The sequence below is a fragment of the Monodelphis domestica genome, chromosome 3 (assembly GCF_027887165.1).
Source record: "Monodelphis domestica isolate mMonDom1 chromosome 3, mMonDom1.pri, whole genome shotgun sequence".
Classification (NCBI taxonomy): Eukaryota; Metazoa; Chordata; class Mammalia; order Didelphimorphia; family Didelphidae; genus Monodelphis; species Monodelphis domestica.
In genome coordinates this window covers 199,015,860-199,034,302 of record NC_077229.1, presented here as the reverse complement: position 1 = coordinate 199,034,302, position 18,443 = coordinate 199,015,860, and the positions used below count along the sequence as shown (strand labels likewise).

Sequence of the window (18,443 nt, the reverse complement as noted above, 5' to 3'; positions counted from 1 at the left end):
TCAAAGGCTTTTTCTGCATCTATTGAGATAATCATGTGGTTCTTGTTGGTTTGCTTGTTGATGTGGTCAATTATGTGGATAGTTTTCCTAATGTTGAACCAGCCCTGCATCCCTGGTATAAATCCTACTTGATCATGGTGGATGACCCTTCTAATCACTTGCTGGAGTCTTTTTGCTAGTATCCTTTTTAAGATTTTTGCATCTATATTCATTAGGGAGATTGGTCTATAATTTTCTTTCTCTGTTTTTGGCCTGCCTGGTTTTGGAATCAGTACCATGCTTGTGTCATAAAAGGAGTTTGGTAGAACTCCCTCTTTGCTTATTATGTCAAATAGTTTGTATAGTATTGGGATTAACTCTTCTCTGAATGTTTGATAGAATTCACTGGTGAATCCATCAGGCCCTGGGGATTTTTTCTTAGGAAGTTCTTTGATGGCCTGTTGGATTTCTTTTTCTGATATGGGATTATTTAAGAAAACTATTTCTTCTTCTGTTAGTCTAGGCAATTTATATTTTAGTAAATATTCATCCATATCACCTAGGTTGGTATATTTATTGCCATATAGTTGGGCAAAGTAGTTTTTAATGATTGCCTTAATTTCCTCTTCATTGGAGGTGAGATCCCCCTTTTCATCCTTGATGCTGTTAATTTGTGTTTCTTCTTTCCTTTTTTTAATTAGATTAACCAGTACTTTGTCTAGTTTGTCTGTTTTTTCAAAGTACCAGCTTCTAGTCTTGTTTATTAGCTTAATAGTTCTGTCACTTTCGATTTTATTAATTTCTCCCTTAATTTTTAGGATCTCTAGTATGGTTTTCTTCTGGGGGTTTTTAATTTGTTCATTCTCAAGTTTTTTTATTTGCATTTCCAATTCCTTGTCCTCCCTAATTTGTTAATATATGCACTCAGAGATATGACTTTTCCTCTAAGTACTGCCTTGGCTGCATCCCATAAGGTTTGAAAGGATGTTTCGCTGTTGTCATTTTCTTCAACGAAATTATTAATTGTTTCTATGATTTCTTCTCTAACTATCCGATTTTGGAGTATCATGTTATTTAATTTCCAATTAATTTTTAATTTGGGTCTCCATGTACCCTTGCTGATCAATATTTTAATTGCCTTGTGATCTGAAAAGGCTGCAGTTATTATTTCTGCTTTTCTGCATTTGAGTGCCATGTTTCTATGACCTAGTGTATGATCTATTTTTGTGAATGTGCCATGTGGTGCTGAAAAGAAGGTGTATCCTTTTTTGTCCCTATTTATTTTTCTCCATATGTCTATTAACTCTAATTTTTCTAAGATTTCATTCACCTCTTTTACCTCTTTCTTGTTTATTTTTTGGTTTGATTTATCTAAATTTGATAGTGGTTGGTTCAAGTCTCCCACTAATATGGTTTTACTGTCTATTTCCTCCTTCAATTCTCCTAGTTTCTCTATTAAAAATTTGGATGCTATACCATTTGGTGCATACATGTTGATTAGTGATATTTCCTCATTGTCTATACTCCCTTTTAGCAGAATATATTTACCTTCCCTATCCCTTTTGATCAGGTCTATTTGTGCTTTGGCTTTGTCAGATATCATGATTGCAACTCCTGCCTTCTTTCTATCAGTTGAGGCCCAAAAGGTCTTACTCCAACCTTTAATTCTAACCTTGTGAGTGTCAACCCGTCTCATATGTGTTTCTTGAAGACAACATATGGTAGGGTTTTGGGTTCTAATCCAATCTGCTATTTGTCTACATTTTATGGGTGAGTTCATCCCATTCACGTTCAAAGTTACGATTGTCATTTGTGGATTCGCTGGCATTTTGATATCTTCCCCTAGTTCTGACCTTTCTTCTTTAGCTTTCTCCTTTTGAACCAGTGATTTACTTTAGGTCAGTCCCCCTAGTCCCCTCCCTTGAGATGCTTCCCTTTCTAGCCCCTCCCTTTTTATGCTCCCTTCCCCTCCCCCCTCTCCTTCCCTCCCTTTTTGTACTCCCTCCCTCCTCCCCCTCCTTAATTTTCCTTTCTTTCTTGCCCTAATGGATAAGATAGAATTCAGGATCCCACTGGATCTAGATGTTCTTCCCTCTCAGATTTGATTTCACTGAGAGTAAGGTTTAAGTAATTCCACTTCACTCTCTCTTCCTCTCCTTCTCATATGAGAGTACTTCCCCTCCCCGTCCCATGTGTATCTTTATATGGGAAAGATTATTCTATTGATTCCCCCCCTATTTCTTGAAGTTAATCTTAGTATTATCAACGGTTCCCCCCTCCCTTTTCCTTTCTTTGCCCCCACTTTCCCCAAATCTTCTTAATGCCCCAATCTTTCCCTATCCATGTTTCTTCTAACTACTCTTATGATGATACAATTTATGAGAATTACACAAAACATTTTCCCCACATATTAATATATATAATTTGATGTAAATGTAGTCCTTATAGAAGAGAGTTTGACTTAAAGAAAAAGATAAGATTTATCTCCTTTTCCTTTTCTTTCATATTTACCTTTTCATGTTTCTCTTGCTTTCTGTGCTTGGATATCGAACTTTCCACAGAGCTCTGGTCTTTTCTTAGCAAATGCTTGGAAATCTTCTATTTTGTTGAATGCCCATACTTTCCCCTGGAAGTATATAGTTAGTTTTGCTGGGTAGTTGATTCTTGGTTGGAGACCCAGCTCTCTTGCCTTTCTAAATATCGTGTTCCATGCTTTGCGGTCTCTTAGTGTGTTAGCCGCTAAGTCCTGTGTGATCCTTATGGGAGCCCCCTTATATCTGAAGCTCTTCTTCTTGGCTTCTTGTAGGATTTTCTCCTTTATTTGGAAGCTCTTGAATTTGGCAATTACATTCCTAGGGGTTGTCTTTTGGGATTTAGTATAGAAGGTGTTCTATGAATCCTTTCTATTTCTATTTTGCCCCCTTGCTCCAGAACGTGAGGGCAATTTTCTTTTATAATCTCCTGTAGAATATCGAGTTTATTGTTTATCTCTGGTTTTTCTGGGAGACCGATAATTCAGAGATTTTCTCTTCTCCCTCTGTTTTCCAGATCTGTGACCTTCTCAGTGAGATATTTTATGTTTTCTTCTAATTCATTAATTTTTTGGGTTTGCTTTATTGATTCTTGCTGTTTTATCATCTCGCTTTCTTCAAGGTGCTTAATTCTGGTTGTTAGGGACTGGTTTTGCTTTTCAGCCTTGTCTGCCCTTCTATTGGATGCTTCGAGTTCTTTTTCCAATTGAGCATTCTTATCTGTCAGACAGCTGATCTCTTTCTCCCATTTTTCTTTCCCCATTTTCTCCCATTTTCTTTCCAGGTTTCCATCTTTTGGATAAGTTCCAGTTTGAGATCTTCCAGAGCTTGTTAATAGTTTCCATTTTGGGAGGCGTGTTCTGAATTTTTTTGGATTTCCTCCTCATTCTCCTCTTTTCCTTTGGTACTTCCACCATAAAAATTTTCAATAGTCACTTTTTTCCCTTTCTTCCTGGAGGCTTGATTTTGGGCCATGTGAGCCATCCCTTTGGTGGTTTTATTCCCCTTTCCTTTTTGGTCTGGGATCTGGGTTATATGGGCGGTTTTTCTGTGAATTTAGGTTGCTTCAGACTATTTCTTCCCAGCCTCCAAGGTTTCTTAGAGTGCTGTGTCCCTGATCACAGCCACACTGCCCAGGTGTTCAGCTCCACCCAGATAATCAATGTGTGGTCCGCCCCTGGTTTTTAGCTCTGCGGAGATATTCAGCGCAGCCGCCCCAAGTACAGCTCCGCTGAAGTGCTGGATTCTCCAGTGAAACCGCCCTGAGACGTTTTTTCCTGGCAGTCCCCAGATCCCAAGGACCCTGGAGTGCCCCCCCCCCCGACAGAGACATTCCCCACTCACTTGCTGTCCCGGTGAGCGCTCAGGTAGCTCACTCTGGTTTAGTGGGGGAGGTGGGGTGTGGGAAGGGCGGCTCAGTTCACTTTTCTGTACAAGCTTTTCCTCCTTATAATAGTATGGAAATGTTCAAACCCCACGTACCTTCGCCTCTGTGGAGTGCTGGGAGTACTGGGGTGTCCTTCTGTTCCTCCAAAGTTGATTTTTATGCTCCTTTGATGTAGTCTATTTCGTTTGGTGCCGGGGAGAGGAAGCATGTGGCATCTAGATTGCAGCCATGATTACCCAGAAGTCCCCCACCTCCCACATTTATAAAAATGTGAATGGATGGGACATCACAGTCTCATACCAAAGGAGCTGGGAAATTAATCCCAGGGCATAAGTACCCCTGGATGACTCTCAAAAGAGGAGCATATCTCATTTATAACTCTTCAGCTCACTTTACCCAACATCAACAGTACAGAGGTTTGAGTTTTTCCTAGACTCCTCTCCCACTTTTTTTTAATGATATGTGACAAGGAAATCACTTTTAAAAGACTGATATATATTAATTTAAGGTCGCCAAGGAATTCAGCTATGTAATTCCTTAATGAAAACTCAAGTCAGCCGTCAACCTTTTATGGAGTTTTAATTACAAACAGGAGGAAGAAAGGAATTAGAGATAGAGAGATAGAGGGAGAGAGAAAGGGGAGAGAAGGGAATAGGGCTTAAATACCCCTTCTGTTTAGGCTGGGCCAAAAGGCCCAAGCCCTTAGATAGCTGGGGCAATGAAAGGAGATCAGTCCCTATTACTCACGTGACCAAAAATGGAGAAACAGTCTCCGGGGCCACCACCTTCAGCTTCCTTCAGTGCAAGCTTCTCAGAGCACACCGCAACCACTCCGACAAACTCCTCAACCACCTTCTCTGAGTCTTCAGACCCCCCTATCCTTAAGGAAACCATCCAAGTTCCCTCCCCTCAGTCCTCACATCTACCAATCACCTGTCCATCAATTTCCCTGTGCCAATGGAGGCTCTAGCTTAACCCAGGACCGCCCAGAGGTCTCTGGCTTTGCACATGTCTGTTGAAGGTCATATTTTCAAATAATTAAATCTTTGATCCTTTGCTACAGCCCTTTCTAAATCCTGTTAACCTGAGTAGGGTAGAGATTGGAATAATTAAATTTTGATCTAGGCTGCAGCCCTTACTCAATCCTGTTAGGACTGAATAGGGTGGAGATTGATTCCAAGTATCTCCATTGTATCAATTCTAAAATCAATCATGACTCAAAGAAATTCCTGTTCTATGCTTAAGCATAGGTCAAAGTCCTTTCCATTGTTCAGTAAAAGGTTTCTGTCCTAAAGTAATCTTAAGAAGGGAGGAGAAGGAACCTCCCATGCCAATGGGGTTCGCATTCCAATAGTCAAGACCCACTATCAATAGGAAATTTTTCAAGTATGAAATTTCCCAATGGTGAAATTTCCAACATTTATAAGTCTAAGAAATTTTGAGGTTTACAGATATCTAGATTTCTTGATGATGTTCTAGACCCAAATAAGTTTTATTTTGTTTAAAAATGTTTGCCAAGGTTGAAATATTGCTATGTCTATAAAAATTGTAATAAATATCCATCAGTTCATAGGTTCTTTAAATGTCATAAAGCAACTTATGTGAAATATGACAGAGGGTTTGTATGCTATTGAAATTGGGCTATTGTGAATTTTGGGGATTTTGAACTACTGTTCTTTATAAAAAATTTACTTTGTAAAATTCATTTGCTTGTACTGGAAACCTCAAAATTTCTCAGACTTATGAATGTTAGGGGTTTCCCCCATTGCGGAATCTTCTACTTAAAAAAATTCCCTAGCAGATGGTGAGAACTCTACTTGAGTGTGGGGGCTCCTAGCTATGGGAGTGTCCCTGCTCTACCCTACTTAAGACTGCTTTAGGACAGAAAACTGTTTGCTAAACAATGAAAGTACTTTGATCCATGCTTATGGAAGGGACAGGAAGTTCTTTGAGTCATGACTGTTTTAGAATTGATACAATGGGATACTAAGTACCTATAAGGGTGGGGCAACTTGTAAACTACTTAAACCTAAAACGGTGATAACTTATTCAGAGGTTTTTTCTTAATGAAAGTTGTCAACACAGCAGCATTTTTTCCTGATTTACTAAAGAGATTAAAACTACTCAGCTGTGAATTCAAAATGGGCGGTCCTTTAGAAACATCTACAGTGATTGGTAGATGTAAGGACTTAGGGGAGGTGACAGAGATTTTGCCCTTAAAAATAAGAGCTTGGATCTCATTCAGGGATCTCAATTTCTGACTCTCCTTCTGAAGGAGAGTTCCTTGAGGAGCTCCTCTGAGGGGCTCTGTCCCTCTGGGGTAGGAGCTCTGGAGGGTCTTGAGAGAGGCCCTTTGAAACAATCTCTGGCTGGAAGACTCTTTGAGGAAGGATGCTGGCCTGGTGTCACTAGTATCCTTGTTTAGTCAGACCTTGTGGTGAGTGTTAAAAAACTGACTGATTTCTCTTTTAAGACTCAGGTCTAGGCCATATTGGCTGGAGGCCCTTCATACTTATTCCTTTCTTACTCTCTCTTTCTTTGATTACTCATTGTATTGTTAATTAAAATCTCTATAAAACCCAATTGACTTGGGTAGTTGAATAATTGGGAATATTTCCCTGGCGACCACCTTATATTTGATTTTAAAACCCAAGACACTGTAGTGAAACATATTTCTGCGGTCAAATTTACTCACCCTCTCTCATATCTATCACAATTTATATCTTCCACTATTTTAATCACTACAGTTTAAGACCTCCACCATTTTAAATATCACAGTACTAACAGTGGATCATGGTCAGGTATGAAGAGGAAATGGATCTCATTTTTGGTGAGAAAGCCTTGTATTCTACATTTCTTAGCTGACATGGTGTGTCAATGATTATAAGCTATATTTTTATTTTTAAAACTTTTATATTTTTCTTGCATGTGCAATATACTATTTGTTTATTTTTCTCTCCTTTTTATATTTGAAGCACATGTCACCAGTATTAAGATTTTCTTTAACTTTTTTGATTTAACAGTAATATAAGTTTTAAAAGATATTTGCTATAATGGCAATGTATTCCCCAAAAGCTTGATACTATAAAAATGATGCCGCTAATTGTTTAAAAAAAATTATGGAACTTTAATTAATGATTCCATCTGATTCCAGAATAAGATATACAAAACAGCCATTGCACAGGGCCAAAGAAGCACAAAGTTAACCTGCACAATGCCAATCAAGCAGGTCAAAGAGACCAATCCCAGTGGGGTTGATAAATTCTAAACCAATACAAAGGACTTGAACCTAGTGTGAAGACTCAAGGTTGCAACACTTAACATACGTTAAGACATAGGCCTTCCTTGTATCCACACTCTTGTGAAAATACTCAGACAAGTACCTCAAATTTGGCTCCTATAATCTAGTCCCTTTTCTGTCTTTCGTAGCGTGGCAACTTTCTGTAGTGCTAGCTACTGATTAGGTAAATGCTTAATTGCTTATATCATTTTAATTGGGCCCTGATTCAAGGACCTGTCATAGATTTACTTTTCCTTTACTTAGAATTTTTACACATAAGATTTTGATAGTCCATATTTCATCCAGAAATTATCTTTTTTTAATTTGGATTTTTTCTTTTGTTTTTTATTTCTCTTACCAATTGATTCACATATCTCATAACTCAGCCATGCAACCCTAAGTGATCCCTGTGTTTTTCAATCACCCTCTTCAGGGGGGGGTTATATAATTATTATTATTTTAAATTGCAAAGTTTAAATTCCTTGAGAGAGAAATTTTAGGTTAATTAACATGCTACCTCTCCAAATCCAGAAAATGAGCTGTTTGGAGAAGACACCATGAAGATGCCTCCACAGATCACAAGCTGCACAAGAAAGACCAAGAATGAACTTTGGGTGTAAGGTTTGAATGCATTTGTTTTGTATGTATACTCTTATGCCAAAGAGGACTTCCCCCTAACTGGCTTTTTGTCAATGCACCTAGTAATCATTGGTTTTGTTTTGTTTTTCCTCTTATCCTCAAATTATTGTAATCTTTTAAGTTGATTATGTTTCCATGATCCTTTTGGGGAAACTGGTTTCCCAATACAATCACGGTGGGGGAAAGGGTAGGTAGGAAATGTAAAATGGAGATTTGAACCCTGGACTTCAATCCCCAGAAGTCCTTGGTACTTCCCAGAATTCCCTATAATCTCACCTGAGTCCCCACCTGGGCGAGAATACAATTTGTATTTAACTGGCTGCAACACCTACTTCAGCCTCTCTCTTCCTGTACTCGGAGATTGCAAGATGCAGTGCGTATGCTAAGCGCAGGAATTCTGAATTGGCTAATCAGCCATGGGCAGGTGGTTTTCTACTTTGTAGTCGTAATTCTAATAATCCTTAATAAACCTCAAAAAATATATTTTTATCAGTAGAAACTAATTTAACTTTTACAGTTTCTTAATTTCTTCTATTTGTAAATAAACTACCAAAAAAGCCATTCTCACCCGAGTAATTCATTGGGATTTAGTAATTAAATCCCTGGCGACTAATTCTCAAAATATTCAGTGCAACCATAATTTTTACCCCTTACACTATGTAACATCTGCATCCAACTACATATGATGTCTGGCACATAGGTATTTAACAAATGTTTATTAATTGCTTTTAGTACTAAAGTCTAAAATTTAATATAAGATCTAATGGGAAAAATAACGTGTCCAAAAGGCAGGAAGGAGAATCAGTCCACAGTTTGAGTACAAAAGTATCTCACATTAGAGAAGCAAAAATGAACCCAGAAAATCCACAAGTCCAGTAATTAACTTGTTAATAGAGTAAAAAAATTCCTTGAAGGGCAGTCCAAAACAGATTTACTTTTGGTAACATACTAACAACTCTCAAATATTGATGTTTTCAATTCCACTGTAAGCCTTGCAAACATTCTTGAGCTCTATAAACCATTAATAGTTGATTTAATATTATTTCCCAAAAGTACTTAAGTTCTGGCATAGCTGAGTACTTTTCCCAGTGTGTAATATGCTGGATACACCAGGAAAGGCATTCTCTCCAGTTCCACCCTGCCCTCCCCCATCCCAAATAGTCATCAAGAAACCAAAAACAGGGCAAAGGAAAGTAAAGAAATCTAGACTTTAAAGACACATTAGAGAATTCTTCTTGGCAGGCTAAAAAGCATCCCAGTGAACTGGCTAGCATGGTCCTATGTTGAAAAAAAATATTAAAGTGTACTGTTTTGGAGGCCTGACTCTATGATGTCTTTATTGTTAGTAATTCCTGATAAGGGAACTCCTTTCCCCAGTGCAGATTGGTATAAGTTCCAACTATAGTTTCTGGGAGTTGCCAGATGCAATAAAAGGTTAAGTGACTTGTCCAGCATCACACAGTCAGGTAATTTGTCATATTCAGCACTTGAAACCAGATATTCCGAACCCTTGAGGCTAGTACTCTAAAATGCTGCTGCCCCTTAATCCAATTCTCAATTTTAGGAATCTTGATTGCTCTCCTAAAATTTGATTTTCAAAGAAAAATCATAAAAATTTTTAAATGTACAATTCTTTATTAAAATATTAGCTTGAATAATATTTGTCAACTCCAAAGTTGACAATAGAGACCAAGACTAGACAATGGAGCTAAATACTTTTGACATAATTATACAAAATCCCCCAAATATTAGTCCTCAAAGAAACTGCCAATCTTCTGACTTGGATCAATATGTTATATAATTAACAGTTCATCTTCCAGCTTCAGCCTGCATAGTCAAATCAGAATTTGGCAAGAAGCAGAGCTGATGAAGGTCCATAGTAGTGGAAGTCCAGCTACTATCTCCCTTTCTTCATCTTGGCTACCTTCTCTTTACGTTTCTTCACATGCTTGGGAATTTTGTTTTTTCTCTTTTCTCTCTGGGCCTCCTTGACTATCTTCTTTCTTTCCTGTAAAAGCCATTTAAAATTGGTTATAGTTTTCATAATAAAAATTATTTGCTAAGGACATATAATTATATCCCCCCAAGCTGTACCTCCTTCACACAAACTCATTCATTTCTAGTCAAGGTGGCAGTAATATTTATCATCACTGAGTTGAGCATCTCCCACAAGTGCATCATATATTTTACTACAGTGTATATGAGCTCCCTTTAAGCAATGTCCTAGCAGAAGGGAAATCAATAAATAATGCTGACATCTAAAGCAAACCCCATAAAACAAGCATACCATCTACTTGTCGAGTTGCAATTTAATTCAACAAATATGTATTAAAGCACCCATCATAATGATCAGAACTCTCTGCTAGGTGTTGGGAGAGACAGAAAGTTAACACACTTTTACTCACTGAGAGCTTAGTCTAGTAAAGAGATAACGCACAAACAAATAACTGTGATGCAGTAAAATGAAAGTGTCATGTAATATCTGAGAGGGAAAAAAGTTTTCACAAACTTATCTCAAAACCTGAATGACAAGTCATGTCACATAGTCCATCAAGGCAGGGCAAATACCGTTATGTTTTACATATGTGGGAACTGAAGTGCAGGAAAATGACAAATCTTGCTCACAACCTTACAGATGCTAGATATTAGGGCCCAAGTATGAATCCAGGTTCCTGACTACAAGACTAGGGCTTTTTTATTTACACCAGATGGCCTTGACCTGAACAAGTTGCTCAAATCATCAAGCTGCAGACTTATAAAGAAAAGTCACAATTTTTCTGACCTTTTTATCCATTTCATGGTCAATAGGATATGTCCTGGGATGGGGCTGATCTCCATGCTCTTCAGAATCAGGTTCCTCAGAATCACTAGTATTCTCTGAATCAGAATCCACCTGCTCACTTTGCTTTTCCAGGAGTGCTGGGACCTTGATAGTATTATAGAATCAAGTTATTCTAAGCCAAATTATCCATGTTCATATCAGAGAAGTGCTGTTGTCAAAGAACTCCAGAATTTAAAACAAACAAATCTATAAATATACTTTGAAAATTTGTCCTTCTTTACTTTTGTTTCAATTCTGAAAACATGAGATCTGGGATAAAACTTAGAAGAAACCCATTAGGTTAAGGATACATGCAAGGGGCAGAGAGCCTCCCTTTTATGTCACTTGTAATAAAGGTAAGAAGACAAACCATCAAAACATGTCAGAAAACGCTCTCCACTATGCCACCATCAATAGTTATGGTTCTCCACTACTTCCTCAATACCACCAATCCCCATTCACTGTCTTAAGAAAAAAACAAAATGAGTAATTTCTCTCTCTCTCCCTCCCTCCCCTCCTCTCTTTCTCTTTCTCTCTCCTCTCTCCACCCCCACCTCTCTCTCATATCTCTCTCTGTCTCTCTCTCTCTCTCTCAAAAGCTGCCACTATTTTTTTTTAAAGAAAAATCAATGAAGTGGTCCTTTTTTATAGCAATAACTACAAACTAATCCCAAAAACAAAACTCTAGATATTTATAAACCTTCGCATTAGAAGACAAGATATAGTAGTCACTAAGACATCCTTGGATAGTAACTGCCCTTGAGTGAGGGCTGCAAATGCAGTCATCTTTCAGAAATACAGAAGGATAAAGAAACAACTCTCAAAAACTGTAACTTTGAGACAGGTGAAGCAGGCCTTAATAGTCAGAAAATGTATATTTCTTATGCAAACAATTCTATAGATATATGGGGTTGACAATAAGAAAGCAATGTCAAAATCAAAACATTTAACTGAATGCATTACTATTTCCTTTTGTTTTTTAATGCATCAGAGAAGAAGCTATAGGAGAATTTTCTTCCATGAAAGAACTGATCTACAAAATAACTCAGAAGTTTCTCCCATCATAGCAACAAAACCCAACATACTTTGGAATGCAAAGCCCTTTTTGCCTAGAGAGCCAGTTCTTTATGGGTCTCAGAATGCTGAAAACAGCAACACTGCTAGATTTCCAGGAAGGAAATCCTGCAATGTCCACATTAAACCTCTATAATTAAGAAGATAAAAGGACATCTAGACTTCCTTTACCATGGAATGAAATACACAAATACACAACCTTCCTAAAGAGCCAAGGGCTCTGTTTTCCATGGGAAGGATAAGAGGCTCCCCTGGAAGAATCCAGAACTATCTGTGGCCAATGAGCTCATCCCTTCAAGCAAGCTCATACCTGTCCACACCAGCACGTATGTCCTGGTTTGAGTCTACAATGATCTTTTACATTGAGAAACCTTAAAATCTGCAATGAAGCTAAGAAAGATAACAAGATAACACTTAAGAAGGATTTTTTCCCACCAATGCGGGGTTCCCTCCACTGACATAGACCTCCAACTACTCCAAACTTTAGCAGGTCTTATGAATTGCCAGGACTAAAAAATTCATCAGCCTTTTCTACTTGGTTAGGTTTACCACAGTCTATCACCCACTGGTATAACCTTTGAGAACCCAACGTCCACCCTCATCCCCCCCCCCCAACCACTGCTTACCATGATAAGACATCAAAAGATGACTTCAGTAGAAGAATAAACTGATCTAAAAGATTAACTGCCACAACTAATTCCATTTCACAGAAAAGCAAACAGGCACAAAAAGGAAAAGCCTCACAAGATGATTCAGGGAGAGGGAAAATATAAAATCAGAAATACTCATCCTTCATTTCTAGGAGTCTTAAAACAAACAAACAAAAAAAGAGGAATAGACATTTCTGGTTGCCTTATCTTGAAAGGCCTAAAGACTTAGAAAGTATTTATATATTTTTTAAATTTCCCCCAAAGTGGAGTTTCCTAATCACATTGACTAATTCTAATAACACACATATGTTTATTGTGCTATACATTTCAAGATTTTCACATATATAAATAGTAGTACATGTCCTTACCTTCTGAACCCCTGACAAGTCTTTTTTCAATCCTGTCACAGTCTGATAAAGAATCTGGCACAAGAAAAAAAAAAGCAATGGAAATTCAATTTGGAAATAACTAAATTAAATTAACAAAAGTATTAAAAAAAAGCTGTTTGCCTGCCCCAAAAATATTATCCAAACCAGTAGTGTCAAACTCAAAGAGAAATGAAGGCTACTACTATATCTTACCTAAGGATCCTTGTAGGCCACATATTGACCTAGAGAAGCACACATTAACATTATCTATATTTTCTTATATTTTCCCAATTGAGGAGGAGAGGAGAGAAGGGAGAAAAATCTGCAACTCCAAATTTTAGAAAATGAACATTAAAAATTGGTTGTACATGTAAATGGAGAAAAATAAAATACTGAGAAAAGCAAACAAATAAATGGTCCCCAATTACATTATAATCCACTTAGGGCAGCCACATGGAAATGAAAAATGTATTTATCTGTCTCAATTAATAAACCTATCTTATTTCTTTCAAATTAACTAACCAATATATGTTTATGGAGCATCTGTGAAAGGTTATACTAAGGATTCAAGATGTGTTAAACAATTACTTGAATACAGGCAGAAAACACACTTCTTAAATTCCCAAATAACATAAATCTGGGAGGAATAGCAAATGCACTGAATGCAAGAATCTAAATCTAAAAGAATCCCAATAATCTGAAACAGTTGGCTTAAGCAGAGGTGAAATTTATAAGTGTCAAGTGTAAAGTTCTAAATTTAAATGAGAATACAAAAACTAGGTAAGTACAGGATTCAAAAGTTATGACTAAAAAAGTATTTCATTTAGGAGACAACAGTCCTCATATGAATTAGCAGTGATGGGACAGTCAAAAAATCACAGTAATATCCTCAACAAGGAAGATGGATTTAGCATCTCTCCATATTCTTTACTAGCCAGATGATATCTAAAGCACTGTGCCCAGTTCTGGTACCACATTAAAAAGAAAAAGCATCAAGGAAAAAGCAATCCCAATGGATATATGATTCAAAATCCTACCTCAAAAAAGAACTTAGATCTGTTCATCCCTGGAAGGCAAAACAAAACCAACTGGTAGAAGTTATAGGAAGGCAGCTTCAGGCTCAACATAAGGAAAATTTTCTTAACAATTAGAGTTATCTGAATATGGTGCCTAGAGGGTAACAAAGGACTTCACGAAGTCTGATGACTAGTCAGGGATGTTATGAAAGGAATAAATGATTCAGAGAGAAGGTGGCCTGATTTAACTGAAATCCCATTCTTCTATAATAATCTCTTTCCTTCAAGGAATTTACAATAGTTGAGTATATAAGACTAACATGCATGGGAAATATGATGAGCAGGGTATATAAAAGCATATAATTAAATGTTAAATTATTGTTTAACCTTACTGTTCTTTCCCTGTCCAGATTCATTTTAAATTAAAAGCAATGTCTTTTTTCTTTCTTCATCCAAAATATTTCTAGATCACTACTATGTCCTGAGTATAGGGGAAGACCCGCAATGTAATAAGAAAACAATGTAGTATTTTCCCTTATAAAATTTGTAACTGGAAGAAAAGCAAGCAAGAACAAATGGATTCACTATGAACCTCAGTAAAAGAGCACCACAGAGGGTTTCACTGTTATAAATTCCATAGAGTTCAGACTACTTTCTCTGTGTCTACTAAGGCACGTGTCTTACTATAATAGAGTCTATTACATAAATGTTAAACTTGACTCCCAAATTAATGTTGTTATGTGGTCCTAGAATTCTAAATTCCTGTCCTATGAGCTCTCATGGCCTCCTGAAGGTGAGCTGGCCTACTTACATTATCTTGCTGTACATTCAAAGCCATGTCTTCCTCTTTCATCTTCATCATTATATCCACATCTCTCTCATAATTTTTAACTTCATTCAAGGTTCTAGGAATATAAGCACGCTTAAATACCTAATAAAATTAAGAGAAAACAAAACCATGAATGGTATTCACCATACAGAGATTTTAACTGCAAAACCTAAAACCCTTCCTCGTTAAACTGTACTATGCCAGTGTTTTAGTCTGACATAAGTATGCATCTTTCTTTTTTAGGCAATTGAGAGTATCCTCACCACATTTCTATAATGCTGAAAGTTTACTAAAAGAAAAAAAGTAGAGTTGTGTAATATTCTAACATCCATTATCCAAACATAAACAAAAACAAATTATTCTAAATTCACATTTGTAACTAGAACACCCCCACCAGCACCACCTCCTGAATCACATACTGTTTACTGTTTATCTTCTCCAAAGTCTGATTATGGCCTAATGTTGCTCCTGGGAATAGCACAACCAATTATACAGTACAGTACTCTAGAAATGGATCATTCACATTTATACAGTACTTTAAATTCAAAAGAAACATTCCTTCTAAAATTTCAAAGTTCCAAGTTATGCCAAAATTCCAATCATCATTTTTTATCAGCTATACTTATATACCCCAAATAATGAAAATTATTTCAAATCTAACTCTTTTCTAAGGTCAATATGAGATTACAAATTAAAAAGCTTACTTCTTCATCCACATGATCTTGATTGGACCTTTGTTCCTCTGTCCTTTGACCTGCTATTTCCATGGCCTTTTGAAATATAAAGGAAAAATTATTTTTCTTTTTACTCTAACTTGCTAATTCCAATATTTCTTTCTTCATTCTTTTGTCCTCTGAACAAGAGGCCAAAAACTTAAAAATACTTTGACCTTATGAGTCAAAGGATGTAGTGACCCCTAGTGGTATTGGACATCTCTCCATCACAGAATGCATGTTATTGGTATTAACTCAGCATACAAAGTAGCAAAGAGCAACTTCTCTTCCATCTGCTTAAATGATTGTTAGCCAACCTGTCTCTATCACAAACTGGTTGTGCTACAAAGTACCTTTTATGAAATTGGGTTTGATAATGCCTGGGAATGGCATCTAGATGATGAATATAACTAAAGAGTTTCAAGGTTACTACTATACACATCTATTTATTACTATATTTGATTGCTCATTTTTGAGATTATTTAGGAATTTATTTTGTTAAAAATGAAGGATATAAATATGCATAGACCTCTTTGGGCTATACAATTGAGTACTGGACAAATTACAACTGTTTTTGTTTTTTAATTTCCAGATATTTTTTGCAACTTGCCTTTAAGAGGTAATCATCCATGTTGTCTTTTGTGATAGAAGGATCTGTGATAAATTCAAAGAGCTCCCTCACAGTCATCACAGCAACACTATGTTTAAGAAAAAAATCTTTGGGAAGAGAGGAAAAAAATTAGTGACTATAAAGATACTTAAGTATCGTCACATAACATTTTTTTTCCTCTATAGAGTGCCAAAGTTTTATGCCAATACTCAAGTGAAAAGACAGAAAAATAGAACATTTCAATTTCCACTTACCATTGACATTGGCACAGTCTTTCCTCAGGAATTCCAAGGCATGTGGGTGATCATGCTCCACAGACTGGGACACATCAATAATGTATACATCTCCATTACAGTACCTGGAGGGCAAAGGAAACAGAAATGTGAGAAGCAATACCACTACCTTTCTAGCTGTTTTCTGTCCACATCTTTCTTACTACTAAATTGCTGTTTAGTATGATAATTCCCAGATCTATAAATCTGGACTTAATTATCTTCTGAACTTCAGATCCATACTGTCAATTGCCTCCTTGGCATCTCTTTCTGGATGTACAAACAGAACTTTAAATATATGTCCCAAATCAAACTGGTCTTCATTCCCAAATCTGGTCCTTCTTCAAACTTTCCTTTATCTACAAACATAAACATTAAGTTCATCCATGTTTGCAGCTGCCTTAAGAACAATCATCCCTCTTCTCCCTCATCTCCCATATGCTCTCAATTACTAAGAACTGACAATTCTACCTCCACAAGAGCTCTTACATCCACCTTCCATCCACTTATCACTATCACCAATCTAACCAACTTTCACCCCAATTTTCTGGACTACTGCAATAGTTCCAATTAATTGCAGTCTCTCCCTTCTAGAGTCCATTTTCCCTAAAACTGCCAGAATAGTTTCCCTTTGGCATTGGTCACTCACATCACCATCTCACTTGTTCAAAAGCACTGCCTCTTGCCTCTGAAACAAAAACAAACAAAAACCACCACTTTACGTGACCCTGCTATCCCTACTCAAGCTATATCACCCCCTACAGCTCTCCTCTCTGTCAAACTCAAAGGAAAAGTCACAATCATTGCCTCTACTTCCTTTCCTCTCAGAATCCCTTTTCAACCCTTTACAATTTGGTTTCTGACCTCATTCAACTGAAACTTTTCTTTCCAAAACTAGCAATATCTTAATTGCCAACCCAGTTAGTTTGCTCTGATCACATATTTCTTGACCTTACTCCAGATCACCTGGTCTTGGCCTCTCTTCTTTCTAGGGTTGCTATGACACTACTCTCACTCCTGTTTCTCCTTCTGTCTGATCTCATTTTCTGTCTCTTCTACCAGTTCATCATCCCTAAAGCACATTCCCTAATTGTGGGTATTCTCCAAGGCTTCATCCTGGGGTCTTTTCTTTCTCTAACTATTTTTTCTGGGAAACCTTATCAGCAACTATGGTTTAACTATCAACTGCAGAAGATTCCTACCCCTAAATATCTTATCTTCAGTTAAAATCTCTGGCGTTGCAGTCCTCCATCACTGTTTGTCTACTGGCCATTTCAAAACGGAAATCCCAGATACCTAAAAATATCATTTTAATCTTTCCCCTAAAACCTATTTCTCTGTCAAAGGCAGCACTAATCTCATCTCCCCAGTTTATAGCCTTGCCATTATCCTCAACTTCTCCATCAGTTAGTACATGTTGCAATTCCTATCTCAACAACATCTATCAAACCCACCACCCCCTTCTTATTTCTTATGCTGTCACCACCGCAGGTCAGGCCTTTCTCAATATCTCTTGCCTAGAAAACTGCAATAGCCTCCTAAGTAGTCTCTGCCTCAAATCTCTGCCCTCTCAGTTCACCCTTCCCACCACTGGTGCCAAACTCAAATAGAAACTGATCCCTCCTGGCAACATAGTGACTTAGAAAAGCACAAATTAACATTTATGTTATACTGTGTTTTTATTTATTTTGGTACACATTTCCTAATGACATTTTAACCTGGTTTAGATATAGGAGTTTTTCCTGCTGCATGCAGCCAGCAAGTTTTGATATCTCTGCACCACACCAATGCCAAAGTGATTCTCCTTAGTGTAAATCTAACTAGGTCACTTCCCTAACTCATCTCCAGGAGCCTACTTTTTGCCTTAAGGCTAAAATATAAACTCAATTTAGTTTTTAAAGGCCTACGCCATAAGGCTCTTACCTATCTTTCCAGCTTCTTTGTACCTTATTCCCTCACCCACATTCTCTAATTCAGCCAAACCAGTTTTTTCTCTGTTCCTCAAAAATGTCACCCTGCTACCTCATCATGCCTTTCCCACTGGCTATTCCTCATGCCTAGAATGTACTCCATCTCTCCTCAACTTTACCTCATCGAATCCCTCCCTTTAAAATACCACTCAAAAATGCAAATCAAAACAACTCTGAGGTATCACCTCACACCTAGCAGATTGGCTAACATGACAGCTATGGAAAGTAATGATTGCTATAGAGCATGTGGCAAAGTCGGGACATTAATGCATTGCTGGTGGAGTTGTGAATTGATCCAACCATT

The 18,443-nt window shown here is 37.2% G+C and overlaps 1 protein-coding gene across 4 annotated transcripts in view; it reads right to left on the bottom strand.

Annotated features, from left to right (window-relative positions):
- Positions 1 to 9,431: 9,431 nt before the first annotated feature.
- Positions 9,432 to 18,443, bottom strand: part of RIOK1 (RIO kinase 1) — an 89,246-nt gene continuing 80,234 nt past the window's right edge. For all 4 annotated transcript variants that reach the window (XM_056823402.1, XM_056823400.1, XM_056823401.1 and 1 more), the window contains 7 exons: positions 16,152 to 16,255; positions 15,898 to 16,004; positions 15,279 to 15,344; positions 14,557 to 14,676; positions 12,730 to 12,783; positions 10,599 to 10,742; positions 9,432 to 9,824 (listed from right to left, as the gene is read on the bottom strand). In XM_056823402.1, the coding sequence (XP_056679380.1) occupies positions 9,714 to 9,824; positions 10,599 to 10,742; positions 12,730 to 12,783; positions 14,557 to 14,676; positions 15,279 to 15,344; positions 15,898 to 16,004; positions 16,152 to 16,255 (706 nt within the window). In that variant the 3' untranslated portion in view covers positions 9,432 to 9,713. The remainder of the gene's footprint in view (positions 9,825 to 10,598; positions 10,743 to 12,729; positions 12,784 to 14,556; positions 14,677 to 15,278; positions 15,345 to 15,897; positions 16,005 to 16,151; positions 16,256 to 18,443) is intronic.